The sequence below is a fragment of the Dermacentor variabilis genome, chromosome 10 (genome assembly GCF_050947875.1).
Source record: "Dermacentor variabilis isolate Ectoservices chromosome 10, ASM5094787v1, whole genome shotgun sequence".
NCBI classification, from domain to species: domain Eukaryota; kingdom Metazoa; phylum Arthropoda; class Arachnida; order Ixodida; family Ixodidae; genus Dermacentor; species Dermacentor variabilis.
In genome coordinates this window covers 24,402,856-24,425,624 of record NC_134577.1, presented here as the reverse complement: position 1 = coordinate 24,425,624, position 22,769 = coordinate 24,402,856, and the positions used below count along the sequence as shown (strand labels likewise).

Below are 22,769 nucleotides of genomic sequence, written 5' to 3'. Positions count from 1 at the left end.
TCGGAACCGTTACAATCCTTCCTGATGTTATTTAACAGGCAATTCTGCGCTATTCAATGCTATTGCAATAACTATTAGGAAATTTATGCTCCATAATAATTTCGAATAATCCACCCATCTCTTGGCCAATCCCCCATCGTGGGTAGGAGCCACACGCATCACAGGCCACAACAACAACAACAATAACCGTTACAATATCGTACAGGGTGGACCCAGTGGAACGTTGTGTCGCAGCGCCTTCGCCTCTCCATCGCAGTGGCTCGCAGTGACTCGGCGGTGCGCGGCGTTCGATCTCCGCCCCGGTGTGCCCAAGCTGGAACTTACTTGGTGGTTTGGCTGAGTTTTGGGTGGATTTCACCTTGTTATCTTACTTATCTTATTTTTGTAGGACTCATCCGTGATTGAAACAACGCTGATGTCTAAAAACTCTCCTGGGCAAGGGCCTAGCCCTTGGTCAGCCTCCCTTTCCCCTGATGATTTGCCTTTGCAATCTTTCTTCCGCAGCGGTGTTAGCAGCATCCCTGTCGCGCTGGTGCCCTCGAACGGTGGATTCATCCGGCTGAACAACCCACAAGCTGTTCAGGCCGAGCTCCAGGCCATGACGCGTCATTTCCAGATGATAAGCGATGTCCGACAGTTTGGAAGAGGTGGGATAGTCTGTAGGTCATCAGATTCGACCTGTGTCGCAGACCTCCTAAAGTGTAAGACTTTCGCATCTGTCCCGGTGAGTGCGTTTATTCCTCCTCATCTAGCATGCACTAAAGGCATTGTCCGGGGCGTAGACTCTCGATTGAGCCCAACTGAGACTCTGGAGAAACTGTCTGATGCTGGCGTCATAGCTGTATACCGGTGTAACCGACTGGTAAATGGAGAAAAAGTGGCCACAGAATCAGTTATCGCTACGTTTGCTGGCCTGTCCGGCCCTTCTGAACTGAAAGTGTGGCCGCTTATTTTTAGAGTGGAACCTCTCGCTTCCCGTCCACTTCAGTGTCGGAACTGTTGGCGTTTTGGCCATAGTGCAGGAGGCTGCAAATCAAATGGACGCTGTCGCGCCTGTGGGGCCGATCATTCTCCCAATGAGTGCACAGCTGAAGCCGAAACTTGCTGCTTATGTGGAGGAAACCATGCGGCTGACTATGCAAACTGCTCGGCTAGAGCTAACGAAATACAGGTACTCGAGGTAATTGACAGGCGACGATGTTCGCGGCGAGAAGCTATTGCAGTCGTCAAGGAAAGAGCCTTTGGATACGCTGCCGTCACTGCGAGGCAATCTATTTTACAGGAAGACAACTTATCGAAGCTCATTGAATCAGCCGTAGAAAAAGCAATGACAAAGGCTATGCAGCATATTGTCACAAGTGTTACCGACTGTCTTTCCCAAGTGTTTACTGCGCAGATGACACAGCTATTGCAAACAGCTGCAACTCCAATCACAAAATCAACTGCTTGTGCTGCAGAACATGTAGCCAGTTCAGTCCTGGTGCCGAGTACCACATCGGATCCAACATTTCTTGGATCCGATCCTTGTTCTTCGCGTCAGTCAGACTCGCAGGTCGACATGGAAACAGGTCATGATTCCAGGCCGCAAAAACGAACTGGGTCTCCAGTAACTGCTTCTTGTCCATATACCAAAAACAAAAAGGGTAATCCAATTTCTCATTCTGGCATCCAAGAAAGTTCATTGCGACGGTAGTCGCTGAAGTAACTATATCAGTTAGATCATCACCATAGCTTCTTTAAAAGTGCTACAGTGGAACTGTCGTTCCCTGTTTTCTGCTTCAACGGACTTATATTGCTTAACAGCTCATCTTAATCCTGACGTCATAATCTTACAAGAAACCTGGCTTACTCCTGAGAAAAATTTTCATTTTAAAGATTTTCGATCTTTTCGATTAGATCGCCTTACACAAGGAGGTGGCTTAATGATTTTGTTGTCATCTAAATTCTGCCATAAGGCGAAAATAGCTTTCAAGTTAATGTCTTCGGAATGTGAAATTTTGGCAGTGCACCTTAGTATCCCAGGCTACCGTACATTCTCAATTATAAATGCTTATTTCCCTACGGGCGTACACAGTACATATCAATTGGATAGTGCGCTTGCCAGCTGCAAAATTGAAGTCATTCTTACTGGTGACTTCAACTCGCATCACGTGTCTTGGGGTTACAAAACAGATTCAGGTGGGACACGTCTGTGGAACTGGACCATAGATAAAAACCTTTCATGCCTTAATAGCAGTGGACCTACATTTGTCCGCGGACAATCTCGCTCAGTGTTAGATTTGACGTTTTCTAGCACGAGTGTCACTGTGACATCTTGGACAACGATTGATTTCTGTACAAACAGTGATCATCTCCCGGTATACTTTGAAATTGCATGCCCTTTGACATCAGTTGAACGACAAGGCAGAATATTTGTTAATTGCAAAAAATTTAAAGACTGCTTGCGGTCCACCATTGCATCACTAAATAATAATAATGACGAAGAAATTGGCTTGAATGTTTGCTCAGCATTACAGACGTCCCGAAAAAAGTCCGAATTTGTAATTCAGACAGCTAAGCGTTCCTCATCTAGTCCCTGGTGGAATAGCGAATGCACACGAGTTTATAGAAGAAGGAAAGCTGCTTGGAAAAAACTTCTACATAATCAGAGCCCACAAAATTGGAAAGATTATCAATTTATTTCGGCAACCTTCAAACGTACGATTAAACATGCAAAAGATGAGTACGATAAAAACCATTTTAATTATCTATCTAATTCCAAAAACAAACGTGCTTTATTTAATTACCTTCGTTTTAGAAACAAACTCCCAATGAGCATTAATGTAGACTCAGTCGTATATACCTCACAGGAAATGCAGGAGTCCTTAGAACTACTAGCTAAAGGACTGGAGAGTCGATTCGCAACGCGTCTTCAAACTTCTGCTTTTTCTCCTGCATTCTCAGGCTACAAGGAGATATCCTATTCGGACGTAGCCAAGGTTATGTTACAGTTGCCAACTACAGCGCCTGGCCCGGACGGCATAACAAATGCAATGTTAAAGATTTTCTTTCAAGAAGCTCCACGTGAGCTTCTGAAGTTGCTAAACTACTCTGTTAGTAACGCATGGATTCCACAAGAATGGAAGATCGCCAAAATTATTCCGTTAATTAAAAAACCAGGGGCAGGGTATACTATCGACAACATCAGACCAATTGCGTTGACATCAAACATAGTGAAACTTATTGAAAGAGTGCTTCTCGGACATATTTTAGAGTTTATTGACGACAATCGATTGTTGAGTCCGTGTCAAATTGGATTTCGATCTGGCTATTCAATATGGCACGCGCATGTAGACCTTGAAAGTCGCATTAACATCGCCAGACAGGAAAAACAATACGCGGCTCTAGTTACCTTAGATATATGCAAAGCCTATGACAGCATTGAACATACAATTTTAACGAATCGGTTACAGAGCCATTGCTTTCCAGGCTATATAGTAGCATGGGTGCATGAATTTTTAAAAGACCGGAAGTTCTATTGTTTTCGAAGCGGCTATTCTTCCAGTAAATATAAGCAAACAAGAGGTGTGCCTCAGGGATCGGTACTTTCACCAGTATTATTTAATATTTTACTGAGCAAAATCCCCGTTCACCCAGCTGTCAGTACATACGTTTATGCTGATGACATTGCCTTTTTTGGTATGGCTAGCGACATATACTCTCTTTACGAAATACTGCAGTCGTATCTAAGGGAACTGGAAGGCTGGCTGGATAACTTACACTTAAACCTGAATGCTAATAAGTGTGCTATCCTTGTTTTTCCCGTTAAAGACCCAGTATACATATCGCTTAACTATCATCTCGAAGATATCCCACAAGTAGAATCACTAAAATACCTTGGAGTGATTTACAACGGAAATCTTAACTGGCGGCCGCATATTGAATATATTGCGACAAAAGGAGCTCGTTCAATGGGCATTTTGCGCAAGTTGAGCAACCGAACAACAGGTATGCGAAGAAATTCCCTCTTGATGGTGTATAAGATGTATGTTCGTCCGGTGTTAGAATTTGGATGCGTTTTATTCTCAGGTGTTCCAGCATACAAGCTTCGGCCGCTAGTTTTGTTGGAACGAGAGGCGCTACGTCTGTGCTTAGGCCTCCCAAAATTCGTTTCGAATGCCGTATTATACCTGGAGGCAAGAATCCCACCCATAATATGCCGATTTCGCCTTCTGACAGTTCAGACTTTCCTAAGGCTATATGAATCCCCATTAAACCGCCTACAAATTATTTTCCTCTCTAATCCAGAATTATTTTTTCCTATTCATTGGCCCAGGTTTCATAGACCACAGATTATATTTGTGCAAACATTACTTGAACCACTAAATGTGCAGATTCGCGAGGTGCTTCATGATAATACGCATTCAAATTACCCAGAGATCAGGTTTGATGACATTTTCCCAAACCACGCTAAACTCCTCCCTTACGGCATTTTAAACGCCATGTTGCAAGACCACCTGAGCAGCCTAGAAACAAACGTTATCATTGCAACAGATGCCTCACAGTGCGAGGAAAAAGCTGGCATTGGAATATTTTGTCCTGCGCTCGACTGGTCTTTTTCTTTAAGGTTGCCTGATTTTGTGCCTATTTTTCTGGCCGAGTTGTTAGCAGTAATCCTAGCTTTACGTAAATTAGACCCAATTATTACAACAGCTGCCATTCTGACTGACTCCCTTTCAGTATGCTCTTGCCTTACCGCTACTAATGAGTCACCCATGCTAAAACTATTCCGCTTACTAGTTCCTGCCCATGTGCGATGTGTTCATTTGATTTGGGTGCCAGGGCATAAAGGTTTGTTTTTTAATGAAACTGCTGATTCACTGGCAAAAGCATCACTATCCGGCCCTGTTCTTCCTATTCTACCAGTGACAGCACAGATCACGGCGACAAGATTTCGGATGCGATCAATAAGATTAGCCTTATCAAACCCACATTTGACTGCTTCTCCAGAGTATAAGCACCTGGCATTTCCCTGGCATAGCGAATCCTGTGACACAAAGATGCTGGAGGTCTGCCTCACCAAATTACGCTGCCGCATACCCTCGCTGAATTTCTACTTACACAGGTCGGGTTTGGTTCCCTCCCCCCTCTGTTCTTTTTGTAATGAGGAAGAGACGATACACCACTTTCTTCTATCTTGTTGCCGCTTTACTGCGCTTAGAAAAAGATGGTTGGAAATACCTTTTCGAAGAATTGGCCTGGACTTGACAGAACCTGCAATTCTTTCGTTCGGAGCGTCCACTTTGGGATTCAGCCACACGGATGCATGCTTCGCTGTCCGAACATTCCTTATGGAATCTAAACGAATGCCCTGCTAAATTCCTTTATTTTTGTTTTTACTTTTAAGTTAATTATTACCAATTCAATATTACCTTCCTGATGTTATTTAACAGGCAATTCTGCGCTATTCAATGCTATTGCAATAACTATTAGGAAATTTATGCTCCATAATAATTTCGAATAATCCACCCATCTCTTGGCCAATCCCCCATCGTGGGTAGGAGCCACACGCATCACAGGCCACAACAACAACAACAACAACCGTTACAATATCGTACAGGGTGGACCCAGTGGGTAACGATGACGAAATTTAGGGTGGGAACGTATGCGCCAAAGAGTGCTAATCTGAAATGCTTTCATGCGCCGCATTTGAGCCACGTGGTTTCTACTGTTTCGAACCGAGACACCGAAGAATGGCGTGTGAATATTTTTGAAGGTTCGTTTGCTAGATGGCTGCATGTAGAGCGTCGTGGTAGCAGCGACATTGCAGCTAGCACGGCTTCGCTACGTAAGCGAGGTTTCTCGGCGGGAACGGTCTCTTCCAGACTTCGTCTTCGGCCCTGACCTCGTCGCTGACGTCATTAAACCGGTGTAGCATGGCGGGTCAGACACGTAATAGCCCCGTGACCCAACCTAAAGAGCTCCCTGACCGGCGCGCCTGGAAAGAACGCTCGGGTTTACGCGCTAATAACTGACGACTTACACACGGTTATATCGTCAAGTGCCCGAGGTTTAGCAGTCGGTATTTCTTTGGTTTCTGGAATGGTATAACTTGTCATTGAAGACGACCGACCAGCAATGCGGTTGTGTTGTCTTCCATGGAGATGGGGATAGCTAAACCTCCTCACGTGGCAATTATAAAGCGTGATAACGATGGCCCTTTGCGTGCCTCTAAACAGTATATTATAATATGCACATGGGGGGGGGGGGGTTCACCGTCAAATGTATATAGCAGCTAAGGAAGAGCCTGTAATCACAAGGCCTTGCACTTATTGTCTCCAATTTCTACCGTCCTGGTTTAAGCAACTTGCCTGAAGTCTGTATAGACCACACGCAGGGTAGCAAACCAGATGTTTCCGTTTTGGCTAACGCTCCTTTCCCGTCTCTCCTCGCACACTTGACTGACATAAGTGACTTAATGTGCCGTGAACAAGGTGTGTACTCTTTTAGGTTTATAGACCACAGTAGATCGACCGACAGAAAGAAACTTGTTAGCGACTTTTGAACAGACTATGTACAGAATGCTAAAGCCAGTCTGTATACTTCTACAGTCACTGAGGACTGGCCTCTACAGCACTTGGTACTTTAATTAAAGAGAAGGTAAATTTAAGGGTACAGAAGGAGTGTGCGCAGGTTCTGTGGAAAGGCGAGGGCAACGCAAACAGATGTGCCCGCAGAAAATCTATCGATCCTATAGGCAAATTCTTTTTCTTTCTTCTTTTTTTGTTTACATTAGGGGGTCCTAAATGCCCTGGTCTGGTTACGCTTGCTCTACAAAGACTTACCGCAATCCGCGGGCGATCACGAAGAATCCGCTGGTCCCGGCGTCTTCGCGCGTCCGGTCATTCAGTGACGGGCGCTGCGCCCGAAGCCTTCCGTTCACACAATCCTCGACTTCTTCCCCGACGGGGCTTCCGAGCCTTTCTCCGAAGCTTCCGTCGTCTCCCACTCGCTGCGACGTCGGGGTTTCGCCCTTATCGTCGCGGGTGAGCGACGCCAGCCCCCTGACGCGCGAGATAACGTCGTCGCCCAGCAGCAGCAGCGGCGGCGAGGACAGCGCCCGTCGTGGTCCAGGGCGATGCGTCAAGGACCGCCGCAGTGGCCGCACCGTAGCCCCGCAGCCCCGCGTGTGTCGACGCTTCGCGACAGCTCTATAGACCGCCGTTGAATCATCGCCGGCCTTTTGGATTACGCGCGCAACCACCTAGCTGGGCTCATCTCGGCCATCGGCCCGAGCTACTTTGCATTTTCTCTTTCCCACCGGCGCAGCTACGTACTATTTCCGTCCGCCCTCGACTCGTCCCTCTCTGCGAAGCGCGTGGTGACATTACCCAAAATATATGCTCCAGAGGAGCCCTTTTAAATTGGTTGCCCAGTGGTTATATTAACCGAGAGAAGCAAAGACACCCGTCTGGCAAGCTGTGACGCTGTTGTGACGTAATCAAAACGCGCTGCAGGCATTCCTGGAAAAGAGATTTGGCAGAAAAGGAGCCAAGGGGACTAACTTGGAGGGACTCTTTGTTAAATGCTTCAGAAGGAGTGAACTGGGCTAGTTTATGGATATTTGTGGTGTTGAAATGCAAAGACAGAACAGAGGCTAAGGCAAGTGCTTGCTCTATTCTTGTCTTTGTTCTGTTCTTGTTTGCTTTTCAGTGCCACAAATTCCGAAAACTGGTTGATTGATGGGATTTTATCTCTAGAAGCAGAACCTCTGGTAGAGGCTCTTAACAATGTGTTTAATCGCCTTTCTTGACTGGTCAGATCCAGTGCTCCCATAGCTGTTCAATAATGGTCATACAAAGCACTTGGTAACTTGGCATCATTAAGACACTAGCTATCTCCTCTAAACTGACTTATCCTCAGAGTGCAGCTTGAATGCTGTTTTATGCAACTTTGTGCTGTGGTGTGCTCTGAAACGGACAGCCGAAGATGGACAACATTTGTATAAATTACAGTGCGTGGACATCTTTTACACTCCCCTCCTGTTGGAAAACAGCCAGAAATCGAACTATCCCTGCACTACAGAAGACTGACATGGCATGGCTTTTGTGGCCACCTGATTACAAAGAGTTGTGGGTAGGTCTTTCTCGACCGAGTTGGCATAGCATGTGCAGTGTGGCTTACTGTTGAAGGGAAAACATTGGTGTAGAGCACATGCGATTTTTCCCCCTGTGGCTAGTGGTACCTTTCTACACACTGGTGCAGTGCGTTGATATTGCCTCAGCCGGAATTTACATCTAGAGCACCAGCAATGCGAGAGCCACCCATTAGTGTTCCCTTGAAAAGTAGACTGCTGTACAGGGCATTTCAGTGTAAAAGGAACGTCTTATCAGTATTTAGTGGCAACTGCTGCCGCACTGACCTCCGGCAAATCTCATTCAATCATTCTTGACAAGTAGAAGTTTTGTTTTAGAATATACTGTTTATACATACGTGCCAATATGGGAACCTACAAGTTCATGAAAATTCCACAGAAATGACAAAGGGGAGTAAGGGGAATGGTAGTACAATATTTTTTGAAGTTTCTCTTGAGTACAAACCTGTTGCGAGATAGATATCCACTTACATTATTTAAGATGATTTACCTTTATATGCTGCACACAAAGAACAAACTAGAAACAGCAAAGAGTGAAAAGCAACACTTTGTGTTTATACACATTGACTTTTTCAGTGATTTTGCTATTGCTGGTTCTGCCTGCTTCAGAAAGTTATCTGAATAAACTTGCTTGATGCAGGTACTCCTCTGTTATATGGTATCTTGTGCTGCCACAATAGGGCGACTTAGATGCAATCACAATTTCTTTCTTGTATGCATTTCTTGCAGTCTTGTGTCTTTGGCATTCTTGAACATTTTTAAAACTTTTTTACGAACAGAATCATTTTTTTTTTGCAGAACTTCATGCAGCATTCATAAATCATGGAATGGGCCGGAACTCGGTAGCCTAACGAAAATTTGGGAGTTGGCAGGTTTGCTTCTAGTTTGTTCATTTTAGTGTAGAAGGAAGGAGAAAGTTTGCAGTTCTAAATGTTAATGACATGTTCCCGTCTGTTCTCTGCTGTACACAGTTCATCGGTCGCACTGGTGCATTTTACTGTGCATTGTCTTCAAAACGTAGCCTACTCGAGATTGAAAAATTGGACAGTCCCTGTTATGGCTTTCTACAGCGCGGGAGACCCATGGTGCCACCTACTGTAGCAAGCTAGAACAATGTAGTTACTTCTGCGCATGCGCTGCCAGACAGACAGAGTTTTGTCACTCGTGGTCATAGCCATGCCCTTTTCGAATGATTCTGCCCGATGACAGGTTACAAGAGCACGCAATTTTTTGTCACGTGATGAGTGGCTGTGTTGTCATGACAGGATGTGCACTGATTCAGAAGCGTTCCTGGCGCTTTGAATCTATCCCGAGTCTCCCTTTCATTGGGCAGAATCATTCAAAAGAGGGAGTTTTGCAGCGTACATGGATACAACAACGAGGGGTAAAGCCTTGTCCACCGGGCAGTGCATGCTCAGAAGCAACTATATCGTTTGAGCTTGTTTTGGTAGGTGGCATAAGCGTCTCAAAAGTGCACAGCTTCCACACTCTAGACAGCAGTGTCGTGTGCTCATGAAGGTGTGGAATGAAGAAAGCTTCATGCAACGCATAGAACAAAGGAAAAGAAGAAAAGGAGGGTAAAACAGTTTTATTCATTCTTCCAATCACACCCTGTGTGCTACAGCTGAATGGGCACAGGTTCGATTCTGTTGTTCATTGCATTTGATCGATCTGCAAACTTCTGGCAGATGCAGGCAGCACTGCATCAAACCTATTTTAAGAAACACTAAAACAGCAAAATGACGGCTAAAATGAAGAACTGTAAAAAGCTACTTTGAGTATGTTCACAGCAGCTGACAACACACCTGCCAGTACAAATCATAGGCACAAAGTTTTTGTTCATAGCCTCCAAAACACAATGTTAAGCAGCACTGCACTTGCAGTGTGTGTCTGTTCCCTCTGTGCACACATGCTTATAGAGTCTCCAAAGTGCATACAGGCCTGTGTATTTATCAGTAGTGCTGCCATCATCTTAAAACTGCGCCTGCACATTGTAAAATGGTAGCCACTTTGAAAGCACAGACAGCGATTATCGCTAACAGTTAAGAGAGTGCGGCCTCAAGAAATGTGAGGCCTGGAAACAGTGCATTCATAGAAACTGGTTTGTTCAACAATTCACATCCACACAAGCCACACCTTTTCACATGCTTAGTTAAAGTGAACCGTGAACAAAGCTGAAAAGAAAGGAGAATGGCACATAAAGCAATTGATGTGCTTGGCTTGGTAACAGTCATATGAAATGCCAGGATGTGGCCTCAGATCAGGATGAGCAGTTAGTTTGTGGTTGCAGCATAGCGACTGCTATGCAGACCCTGCAAACTAACATAAGAGGTCTAACATGAACACGTATATTGGAATCGCGACATTTGAGGCCAGCAACACATACAGTACGTGAGATCACCACTACAACAGATGTGGCTACAGTACATCAATTTTCCTAAAAAGCAATATTGCTTTGCTGATCATATAGCCTTGAAAAACCCAGTACGCAGTCAAAAGCGTGTGGAAAGCCACACGCTTTTGCATGTGGCTTTCCACACACAAATTTGTGAACAGTTTGAACACTAGCTGAAGGAACTGCACGTGCACAGAAAACCATATTGCCGGCAAATGTGGGTCTGTGCATGTACTGGCCCTTCAGAAGTCTTGTGACATCACAGGCACTACACGTAAGCTCATGGCTATTCATAGGTAGACCAACACATCTTAAGTCACTGCCACAACATACTATAGGCATTTGATATAAGCATAGCTGCATTCCTGTTGAAGTGGTTCAAATGCATTTGTTTCATGTTTTTCGCGTAATTCATGTGGAAATCATATAGGGTTAATATCACGCAGTCCTATTTACATCAGATGAATGCACGAAACATATGGAATCATTGGTACACGAAATTTTCCTGTATAAAGGTAGTTTGTAACAGAGCTGGAGCAGAGTGTTAACTCTGCTTGTGATATGCAAGTAGAATTCAAATGTTCACGCAAAGCTTTCTGAACCCTTTGTACAAAAGCTAGTGATGCTGTTTGCATCGGTATTTAGTGTTTACATTGTGCGTTTGACACAGTGAGGAATGTCAACTGGAGAAAGGGTGTAACAGTTCAAGCTCTCCAATGCACTATACATGGTGTTGCTTAAAAGTGTGTGACTGGAAAAGAGAATAAATGAACTAGTGTAAACAGACACCTTACACGAGTACATAGCCTTCGCTGAGGAAAGAAAAAGAAAGGAACATATACGCAGAAATTAACTTCTGTGATGATGTCCCAGTTCAGTCCAAAACAGTTGTTGACACTGGTCCCACTGACATTGCGAAAGTCCAGGCAAAAAGGAAAGCCGTTTCGTTTAGATGGCCAACAAGATGATCAGTTGCAGTTCAGTCGTTATGGTGTTGTCCCTAGGAAAGGGCCTCTTTACAGGCCTGCGGAAGCTCGATTGGCTGCGTGCTTGGGCTGTCCTGCATTCAGAGGAGGCAATGCCCTGTTTCACTATTTTCATTCTCAGCTGTACATGCAGTACTTCCTTAAAAAAATTAACTTGTCACCACTGCTTTTTAATACATAAGGATGTCCAGTAAATCTAGTTATAAAGGGTCATAAATATAGTAAGGAATCTAAGGCCTCAATGTTTTAAGAAAGCACAACTGTCTTGAAATGAAACTTATTTGTTGTAGTGTATGTCTCTCGTTATGAGTGGAATAGGTCAACTGTGTTGGAGCAAAAATTAGGAAGGAAAGGTATGGAGGTCAATCAGACTGACGTCCAGTTTGCTAGCTTACATGGGGGAAGGGGTTTAAGGGATTCAAACTGTGTGGCCACATGACAGTCTGTAATGTGATAGCCACACATGAAGAAGAGTATTGAATTGTAAACATAGTATACGTACCCCTGTGCACAGTGTTTCGACCATGCTCTTGTACTCTTCGCATAGTGTCCTCTTGAAGCTGGTGAACGCGTCGTACATCTTGTCCTTCTGTGATAAGAAAGCCAGGAAGAGAATGCTGAGGACATTTCTGAACATAAATGATGAAGACATGAAACAGCTTCATATGACAATGAAGAAAAGTAATTGCTTAGCGTAAATGTACATGTCAACTCTACAAAACATTCTGTGAAGTTTACGAATTTGAGTGCATTAAAGTTGCTTCAAGCTTTATGAAAAATAAATTTTGTTGCCGTAAAGGTTTTGCTCATCGGTATCTGAACATTGAATCGGAAGTCTGCTGATGGCAAAAGGAGATAACAGGGGCACTTGCTTCGTTCAAGTTTATATGTTGAAAATGTTATCGCTGAAAAAAATCAGTAATATCAAAATGTGTTGCTTGTCAGTATTTGCTGTGCTAAGTACATCACTGCTTGTGGGCCCATTATAACGGGGTATCATATTTAATGAAGTGCATACATAACCATAAAGAAAGTGCGTGTTCAGAACAAGCTTTATAAAAAATTGCGTGCTGTCCTCCAGCCTTTCTTTCCCACTTGGTGTTGTGTCTGCAGGATTTTACAAATGTTTGCAGGTTGGCAGGTATACATGAATTGAAATACATAGTGACATGACATTTTTTACTTGCAACTTCTTTGCCTTTATTTTTCTTATTTAATGAGCAACATTATCATACTTGGCCTTACTGCTACAACATGTAGTGTTGTGTCATGACGCGAAGTCTGGTATTTCGAAACTGGCATCAAAATAAAGTGTCATATCAGTATACTTGCCAAGTATAAACTTTACACGCGAAGAACATGCGGTAGAGCTTCTACAACATCATAAATACTTGTCAGTATACTTTTATGGATTACACTTCCAGAATAGCGAATAGGTTGGTCCTAGCATGGCTAGCGATACCACCATGATATTCCTGCATAAGCTGCCCGTGATGTCATATCTTTTGACGGCATCTGCTCTGAAATGGTTAAGTGCATACTACTAATAAAAAGATAGATATTGTATTCAGAAGTGGGGAGAAACGTGCAGCCTGGCAACTGTTGTGCAGTTTTCATGTGCAAAAAAAAATTATAATAAAGGTCAAGATACGTGAATATACTGTGAAGCCCGTGACAGACTGTTGTTGGTGCTGTTGTTATGGCGCAAAATTCGAGAGGGAAAGTGTGGCCTCCTTTTTCTCCCACGATGGATTTTTCTTCCCATTCTTGCTTCCTATATCAATAAATAAGTATATGTGAAGAAATGAATGAATGAATAAATAAATAAATAAGTAAACAAATAAATAAAAAATAAATAAAATGCAAACATACCTTCAAAGGAGTAACATACAAGTTTGAAACTGTGTAGTGTTTGCATTTTTTTATCACTTTTTAAAGCAGGAAGAGGTGTTGCTTATGCTGCAGAAAATGGCATCCTTCGTCTTGAAAATTTCAAGCTTGACATCTGTGCATTGCTTCAAATTGGTTGCTTGTCTTTTAACGTTTTCTTTGCTTAAATAGAGTTTGCAAGCACTGACTGGACCCATAGCCCTATGCAAGCGTAAGTTCAAAGAAATAATTTTTTTAAAGATGGCTAGGACAGTATAAACATTGCACAAAAATGAAATATTCAGAAATCACATGTTGGGGTCCTGCATGTGTACAGTAAAGACACACATGCGAAAAAAGACATGTATAATAAAAACCTGAACAAGTCTAATATTTGTTTACATCAGATACCTATAAATTGCTCCAAAAAGTGTTTCTTTTTTCGTTTTTAATGAGTTAGAAAATTTATTTGACGTTTTTACTGCATAGGGAATTCCATGAGACCATTCGAGAAATTAATTTTTTTCTTTTTCTTATGGTCGATTAAGAAAGTTACTACAATGTGTTGCAGACAAAGATAAGCCTTTGCCCACGAAAACTTACCTCTGGGTGCTGCAAAACAAAGATTTCAGTGGTAAATTATCTTAAGCTGAAGCATTGGCTATTCAGAAACTAAAGCACGTCTTATAGTTTAACGCTCGCTCATTTGTGTTACAATATAACCTGTACTTTTATGTTTCAATGATATCAGGGAGTTTTGGCTTGTCAGGGGCAGCTGTAAGGGCGTGGCCAATCCCTCAATAGAGTTTTAGCATATCCGGTATTCCCGCAAACGCGGGCGGATTGCCGGATGAGCGGGGGCGTAAACGTGAGCGGGCGGAGTGGTGACGCCACCTAGTGGCGCAGTGCTCAACCACAGAGCCAATATTGCAGTAACTTTTGGTGTTGGAGCAAATGTTCGATAGCCGCATAATAGTGAACAGGATTATGCCGCTATGGAAAATTTACACGATCGGCGAAGAATATAATTGGCTCCGTTTTCTGGTTGAGATTTGCGCCACGAGGTGGCGTGATCAATCCGGCCACCCACGTTTACGCCCTTGCTCATCCGGCAAAGTTTGTCAGAATACCGAACATGTAAAATCTCCGATAGAGAGCTTTAGCTACACAACTACATTACTGCAACTCTAATATAGAGTTTTAACGTGTCCGGTATCCCGGTAAACGCACCTGGGCTGGGCGTTTTACTGTTTGAGCGGAGGCGCTAACGTGAATGGTCTACATGGTGTAACCACCTGGTGGCTCAGAGCTCAACCAGACAAACAGCTAATAATTGCAATGACGAAGTGTATTTTACTTTCCTGTTGATTTAAATTTTCGGCACCAACACAATTATGACGCTGCCGAATATTTACAGGAGCAGCAAAATAGGCTACACTTAGTTACTGCATTATCATCTTAGTGTTTGTCTGGTTTAGCTCTGCACCACCAGGTGGCTGCACCGTGCAGGACGCTCACGTTTACGTTTCCGCTTATCCGGTAAAACGCCCAGTCCGTTTGCGTTTACCGGAACATCAAACACACTATAACTGTCTATGAGAGAGTTGTAGCGTGTCAGGTATTCCAGCATATATACGAGGGCATCTGCGTAATATCGGACGCTGGTAGCGACATTTTGTGACGCTTCATCTAAGCTTGTAGCCTTACAGGGACATTTTGGTATTTAATGAATGTTCTTGCTGACAAAAAATAAATAGGCAACGTATTCAAGATTATAGCGCGCCCGAAAATTGAATATATATGAGGTTTTATGGAGCAAGGGCCAATGGTGGCCAAAAGAGCGCAAAACTTGCATTAACAGCGAAGTAGAATACACTTGGTAACTGCAATATTAGCTCTGTTAACAAAGAGCTAATATTGCAGCTTATAAGCGCCATCAATCAGACCGCTTACGTTTACGTCTCCGCTAACCCGGTAATCCGCTCGCGTCTGCCGGAATAACAGACACACTAAAGCTTTACTACCGCCTGACTGCCCATCAGCCCCCTCATAGCACCATGGAGTGCTCCAAACAAAAGTGGATAATCATGTTCTGCCTCTTAACAGGGCAATTGTGGCGCCACCCCTGTAACTTGTCGGTATACGTATTACCGTTCACGGAATACCGGGTTAGCAGAGATGTGTACGTGGGCGGTCACGTTGTTGGCGCGATCTTGTGGTGCCGATATTAACCAGAGGTAACACAATGGTATTGCAGCGATCTACTATATTCTGCTCAGTTACTGGTTTGAAACATTGGTAGCGATGTAATTAACACACATTTTTTTAAAAATTTCAACATTCAGAAAACGCCCATGAAACGCAAGAAAAAGACACGTTTCTTACACGTTGTTTCATAAGGCGTCACAATATGTCGCTAACAGCGTTGCTTGTGCCGGCCACCTGTCCGGTAACCCGGTATATCGTAAAGGGTAATATGCTTACTTACAAGCTAAAACTCTGTTGCCCGTTATATATCGTTTTCCGTAGACCCAGCGCATTAGACAGGCAAACATATGAGCGTTTGCAGAATAACGGGTTACAGGAGAGGTGTAAAGCAACAGCGCTGGTAGCGACATTTCTTGACGCAGATTTTAACTAGAGAGCGAAGCTAATACTGCGGTGACTTGGGTGCACTACTTAACTACTAACTTAAAGCAAAGGTAGCGACATAAATGTTAACGTGCAGTCTTTGAATGATTTTCCTTCTGCGAGAACACTCTCGTGACACAAATTCTACAAATGCTTTGTAGTTAGACAAAGGGTCGCAAGATGTCGCTATCAGCTTTACTGTTGCCTCCGTCGGCATCGGTAATCCAGTAATCCGCAAATGGTGACAAGTTCGCTGACAACCTGACAATGTGCCTAGTCGTTCCGTCGTCGTTACAATGCCGGAAAAGACACAAGATCATCGAAGAACGCACACTGCACATTAACCAGACGCGATGATCAATTCTTCGTCATAGGCGCCTGGGCAAATGAGGGACTTTAGGGACCACGTGAAGCCACGAGGAACAGCCAACAGCGGTATTATAAGACAGGGGTAGTTTACATTGGCCGTCATTGTCTGTTAGGTCCGTACGGTTTCTTCTAGCGAGTTCTTCGATGTTAGAAGACAAGCGTGTACTTGCCCCGTTCATGCGAATCCACGGAACAAACTCTAGCCGGCCCTTGCTGTTCACGCTCTCGGTCCACTCGGCGAACCTCAGCTGGAGGTCGTTGCCCTCCTTGCCGGAGACGCACTTCTGCAGAGCCTCGATGTCAAAGCCCTGCTTCTTGGCGCACTGTGCACGTTGGTGAAACAAAAGGTTGCGCGCACAGGTGAGCACAGGATGTCGCTTGCTTGCCATCGTCTCGCTCAGCTAGATCGCCCAAGTTGAATAGCACGACAGCCTTTTCTCTTTTGAGAAATTTCGAATCTGAGACGCACGCAGCTGTCGTCGCTATACAAACTTCCGTTGTAACGACGGGAACTTGCATAGTGTATACACTGTCGTGTACACCGTCTGTATACCGTATACCGTGTATACCGTCATAATTTAATGTACACCGTCTGTCGTCTTGTCATCACAACAAAATGGGTTCTGCCGTCGTGACAGCAGATTCTGTCCCGGCGACAGGAAACTATATCTCGTCGTGACAAAACCGCAAACTTATGACAGAAAAATTTGCGGTGTTTTAGGCTATTCCGTGTCGTCTTTGTCGTCTGGGAAACTTCACTTGCAGTTTCCCGGTAGTCAGGATGTAGGACATAACTCTTCAGCCAGCGCGCTTAACGAATGCGAATTTACTTTGTGCACAGATTTAGCTTGAACGTTCACGCCATTCTTGAAAAGGTAATTTTATGCCGACTGTTGCCAGAAGGCTATATTTCAATACCCGGAAAAAAAAAAGAAGAAAGAAGGAAGAATTAACGCTAATTTACTGCTATGAAACACACATACACACATTTTGAAAAGAACAGAGGTTTACTCACCGCTTCATACGCCCGGTTTGGATTTCTGGACGAGAACATGCACACTACGAGCGGCAGGTGTTGGCTGGGATCTGGGTAGTACTTGATCACGCATGTCTGTAAGATAGAAGGCAACTAAAGTAAATGCGAATGTCTGCGTTGCGTGCAGTAAGGAATAGCAGTGCAGTAAGGCGAAGTTTAGGGGTGCACAGAACTACGCTCAGTTACCTTTCAGTGCACTCCATCTACTCTAGTATTTGGTATTTACTACACATTTTCGTTGCTTTTAACTGGTGGCTTTGGCTTCAGCTGTGGCAAGAGAAAAAGAAAAGGTGCCCAGCGTTCCTGACGCGAGAACATGCAACAGCAAATCTGGAGGAACTTCGATGTAACAAGCACGAATGTAACGAATTATCTAATACAACGAAGTAATAGTAAAATATTTCCCGCCGATACCGTCGTGTAACAAATGCATGCATATCAGGAATATTGGATATAACAGATATTATCGTATGGGATGTGTTTTCGTTATAAAGAGGATATTACAAAATAGCAGGGAACGTACACATCGGTGACCACAGAGACTGATCGCATAGGCTAGGAAATCTTACGCCACCCTAGGCAGAGGCTACGGTGCGAATAATTTTCTTGCTAAGCTGTAAAACGTTCACAGTGCGTGGCATTTTTTTTTTTTGCAGCGCACTGCTAATCGAGACACCTGAGCTCGTAACATTTATCACAACCCTTTTCCTTCTACCCTCAGTCGGCGAGACCAACAGCTATTGTGCCATGCAATGGAACCTCGATATAGCAAACTCGGATATTATGAATTATCAGATATAGCGAAGTAATTCTTAATTGTTTCTCGCTGTCATCAACCAGTAGTGAGCATATGCCTATAACGAACATTGGATATAATATTTTCTCGTAGGATGCTACTTCGTTGCAACGAGGTTGTACTTTTACGCGGAAACAGCTACGTTCCCGTTTAGCCTGGCACCCCTCTTCTGCAAAACAGCTAGTGCAGAATCTTGTGGAAGCTAGGCTATGACGTTGTCAAGGGCCTCTGAAAATAAAGTATGTTCATGCCAAATTTTAAAGGGCTCAGGCGCTAGCGCACAAGTTTCTTTTTCTATTCTTGCCGTCAAGTCATGATTACTGATGCGTTGGGGCCATTGGGCGTTTCGTTCTTAAGTTTCTCCGTACAAAGTCAAAGGAATGGCTTCGCGGAGGCAGCTGTGGAAGTCGTCTATAGCTGGCAGTTTTTTTTAATTTCTTTTTTAATAAAAGCTTTATACTACTAACAGTAAATGTCACTCCCGCCCTTTATTTCTTGAGTGTCCTGTATAAATACCCATAGAAGCAACAGTCCAGATTGTTCACCGTCGTCTTTCTGAACATGTTTCGGTAGAAACTGATAATAGTTACTAAGCGTAGGCTTCTTTGTCGCACTTGTAGCTGGGCTTGTTGGTTGGTGCATATTCAGCAAATACGGAGAAGCGCAACCTGGAACGCGGATGGAGAAGGTGGGACGAGTGCTGTACTGTCAACTGTAGATTTCTTTGACTGTTCAGCCCCTCCCCCCCTCCGTTTCACCCTCTCCATATGTACTGTTTAACGACTATGTTCTCTACGGCATTATGTAATGAAATGACAAGAGTCAACGATAAATCGTGACTCTAACAAATATGCGCCGTTGAGAGCATCATTCCTTTAGTCAAGCGAATAGCTTCGCATAAAAGCATTCGCCTTGTCGCTTAGATAGACAATCGTGGTCGATGATTCCTGCGCAAATGTAGGTACAGGCTGATCCCAGGGGCAGTGCAGCGTCATATTCGCCCGCGTGTCTCGCATATCAATTAGCCAGTAGATCTAACCGATAAATGTCCCTAGCAGCACATATCAACGGGTCTACCGGGAAGCTACCGCGTGCCTTTGAATCATCCTTTAGTGGTTCCTGCCCAGATTGTGTTCATGCGTCATTGGTATTTGCGCGGTGCTTTTGTGTATATAGATGAGTACGGGTACGGTACAAATAAAGTGGAGCGGTGCTTACTTGCAATAGGTTTCCGTAGCATTCCTTGTCTCCGTGCTGGCAGTCGAAGCTGTACCACTTATTCGGCAGTTCTCTCCTCTGGAAGCAGCAGGAGTGCAAGAAAAAAAAGTTGCGGTGTATAATTAGAATTCTTTTTTTTTCCTGCTAGCCATCGCGAAAAGCATGGTTGGCGGAATGTTGTGTACTTACTCGAAGATATAATGTAAACGATAAATACTTACCAACTGCATGTGTGTTTGTGTGTCAAGAAGGAAAACAAAAGGATCAGATCATTGAATAACCTCGTAAGGGCAGGTGAGTGATAAGTCAGTATCGCTGCAGGCTAGCGCAGTAGGTTGGCAGCAAGTACTGTACATTTACGCTGGCCAACAAGGACGCAGCGATCTCAAAGGGTAATAAACGAATTGAGCTGCGCAACACGTCAAGAAAATAACCACAGAAAAATTACGAAATACTCTACCCAACAAGTTCACTTGAAGATGTGGCTTGTTACAGCGTAAAAATGATGACACTGCCTACATTAGCTTTTCGCGCGTTTCCAGAAGATGACTAATTTTGTTTAACGTTGAGGGAGTAAGGCTCTGAAACAGGTAGTTATTGATTGCGTACATCGATGCCTTGCGCAAAGTTGCGATGACGATAAGTTTTAGGTTTCTCTTATTGTATCCGACATGAGTTAAGGGTCTGTATGAATGTTCCGTTCGGTCCCAGAAATCTGAACACGCGAAACGCTTGAAATGCGAGGACACAGGTCGGGTTAACTGTTTAAAGGAATAACTAATTACAGTTGAACGCTAAAAGCAACTTCTACCATCCAGAAGAATGCTGGTAGAAAAACAACAGGAGACTGAAGAACTTCGATAGGTACTGTTGCATTTAACACGCTGACTGCCATCAGAGAAAACCTGGAAAATCCGGAATTTTCAGGGAATTTGTTACTTCTGCAAAACCAGGGAAATGGGTATGTGCAGTGGTTAAGGCAAATCTAGTGGTATGAGCCAGAAGGGAAGCCCAGTTTTCAATTAAACCTACGTAATCTGCAGTTAATGGCGTCTTTTGGCGATTCTGTGAGTACAAACGTAGCCAGGTAATTAAAATAAGGCAAAACACGCGATTGAATCACATCTGATAGTTCACATTACACCTGATTTACAGCTTACAAGTACTGTGGTTGTTGAAGATTTAAAGGCTCGCATAGTAGCTTTGCCATCTATAAAAGTACACTTCCTCGCGCCTGTACCTCCAGCGTCACAGACTGCTAGGAAATTTTGATAAAACAAATTCTTGCGAAAACCCGGGAAAAAGCACGGAATCGGTAAAGTGCCAACGTAGTAGAGGCCTCGCTTAAGTCACATTAAGTAGAAAAAACAAGCCGAGTTGTATTAGTAAACTTCCCTGCTAAAATAGCAAGAAAGCCTATGCGTCATAGTTAATATAGGCTTCATAAGCCAGAAAAAGCGGCGTATGGAAAGGCTGGTGACGACACCACCTTGAAGTTTCCGCACCGGCTAGCTGTGACGTCATGGACTTTGAAGGCGTCTGCTAAGGCCTAGTCAATTTTTCTTTACCGGCAAAGACGGACTAACACTGTATTCTAAAGGAGGCAGAGACTGAACTTCCAAGATTTCCAGAACTATTACTGAGCCACAGGGACGCAAATACGAGAAAAAACATCGAAATCCGTGACGTCACACTGACGTGGCGACACCACAGTTTCGGTGCGAAATTAACGAAGAAAAAAAAATGCGGATATAGGGCTTCTACTTTCTCTGCTATTATCAACGCGAACGCTATTATCACGCTATTATCACGCTATTATCAACGCTATTATCAACGAGATTGCTGTATCGGTCCATAAACTGATTCAGTGTTTCTATTTAGCGTCCTTTTAACCAGCTTGTAATGTGTGGAGTTGACCAGAATGCTCCTTGGCCAGCAGTGTAATTATTGTTTGACAGCTGTCGTCGGCTGTATAACACGACCGGTGCACTGGAAAATTGTGGCTGTGAAAACTTACAGATGCCTTTCCGTACGGGACGAGCTGAAGCTGCACGATGTTTGGGAGCTCGGCGTACGTCGAGTTGAGCTGCTCGAGGACAAAGTTCCTGCTGTCCGGGCAGTACGTCTCGTAGAAGACCTCCACGGAAACCTTTGGATCGTGCTCGCATGCCTGCGCACAGGAATCGGAAGGGAGGAACACGAATACGTGAGTGAACATACGTGGGCATTTGCATATTGTACAACACCGCTCGACGTTTCACAGTTCTGCAGCGAATTGAGGTTTGTTGCGCGGTTTCGAGGTGTGTCCCTGCGTGCGTGCGTAACCAAAATCGCGTATAGCGTGGTTTTGAACTAAATTCTTAGCCGTATTCTTCCGGCTTGAAGCTTTTGTAAGCACTTGAAAAAAAGAAAAAAAAGGAAAGTAGACAAAAGCACGCAGGATATATAACGGTAAATGCCATTACACATTGCAGCATACTAGAGCACACTTCCATCCCCGCCCTCCCCCTTCACCTTTACGTGATTGCTCAAGATCGAAAAATCTTTTGACGCGGTTATATACACAACTGCACACGATGAGAGATGATTTAAGGTAAAACTGTCTTTCGCTGTATGTTATTCTGTGGTCTATGAAGCAGAGAGTTGGGCTAGTTGTAATTTGGACACATACATGTGCCAGCGTGTAAGCGTGTTCCAGCGTGAAATTTTTAGAAGTCGCGTGTTGCAGATAACGTAATTCTCTATAGCCCTTAAGCTGGGTTATCCAGCGAGGCGGACATCTCTTGCACGGGAAACCGAAACGTCTGCTCATCTAATCAACACAAGATTCACTAATTAACTTAATTATCTTGCGGCACATATTGCAGTTTACGAATTGTAGCCGGTGAGTTTGCAAGGCGTGCACGCTTGGAGTGAATTTCCAGAATGACAACAGGTTGGGAGATGTGCGCGATCAAACTCGTTGTAGAAAATGCACTGCTGTTGCGCTTACCTTTCTAACACGACGCGCTTTTATGCGTACAAATCGTAAATTGCAATATGCGCCGTGAAGTAATCAATGAAAAAAATTTCATTACTGAATGGTTACTAATTAATTGAATAAGCAATGCCCGCCTCCACGAATGATTCAACTCAAGGACTAGAATTACGTTGTCTGCGAAAGGGGATTTTTGAAAATTCCGTGAAACTTAAAAGCCATGACCCAGTATAATTGTTTACTACTTGCGCTTGCGTGCACAACAACAACATTTGAAGTTTTAAAAATGTAAGAAATAACGTTCCCACAAGAACAAACACACGCTTTTTGGCCTCTCATAGCTTCAGGCCGTTGTTGC

General features: G+C 43.9%; 2 protein-coding genes across 4 annotated transcripts in view; both read right to left on the bottom strand.

Annotated features, from left to right (window-relative positions):
• LOC142560156 (kelch-like ECH-associated protein 1) overlaps positions 1-7,073 on the bottom strand; it is a 37,977-nt gene extending 30,904 nt beyond the window's left edge. The window contains exon 1 of one of the 2 annotated variants that reach the window (XM_075672027.1): positions 6,825-7,073. The gene's annotated coding sequence lies outside the window, so the exon portion shown is untranslated. The remainder of the gene's footprint in view (positions 1-6,824) is intronic. The other variant, XM_075672026.1, reaches the window with a different exon arrangement.
• Positions 7,074-9,707: 2,634 nt separating this feature from the next.
• LOC142560154 (gamma-interferon-inducible lysosomal thiol reductase-like) overlaps positions 9,708-22,769 on the bottom strand; it is an 82,712-nt gene continuing 69,650 nt past the window's right edge. For both annotated transcript variants that reach the window (XM_075672022.1, XM_075672024.1), the window contains 6 exons: positions 21,452-21,604; positions 19,435-19,512; positions 17,400-17,495; positions 16,555-16,707; positions 12,018-12,104; positions 9,708-11,589 (listed from right to left, as the gene is read on the bottom strand). In XM_075672022.1, the coding sequence (XP_075528137.1) occupies positions 11,530-11,589; positions 12,018-12,104; positions 16,555-16,707; positions 17,400-17,495; positions 19,435-19,512; positions 21,452-21,604 (627 nt within the window). In that variant the 3' untranslated portion in view covers positions 9,708-11,529. The remainder of the gene's footprint in view (positions 11,590-12,017; positions 12,105-16,554; positions 16,708-17,399; positions 17,496-19,434; positions 19,513-21,451; positions 21,605-22,769) is intronic.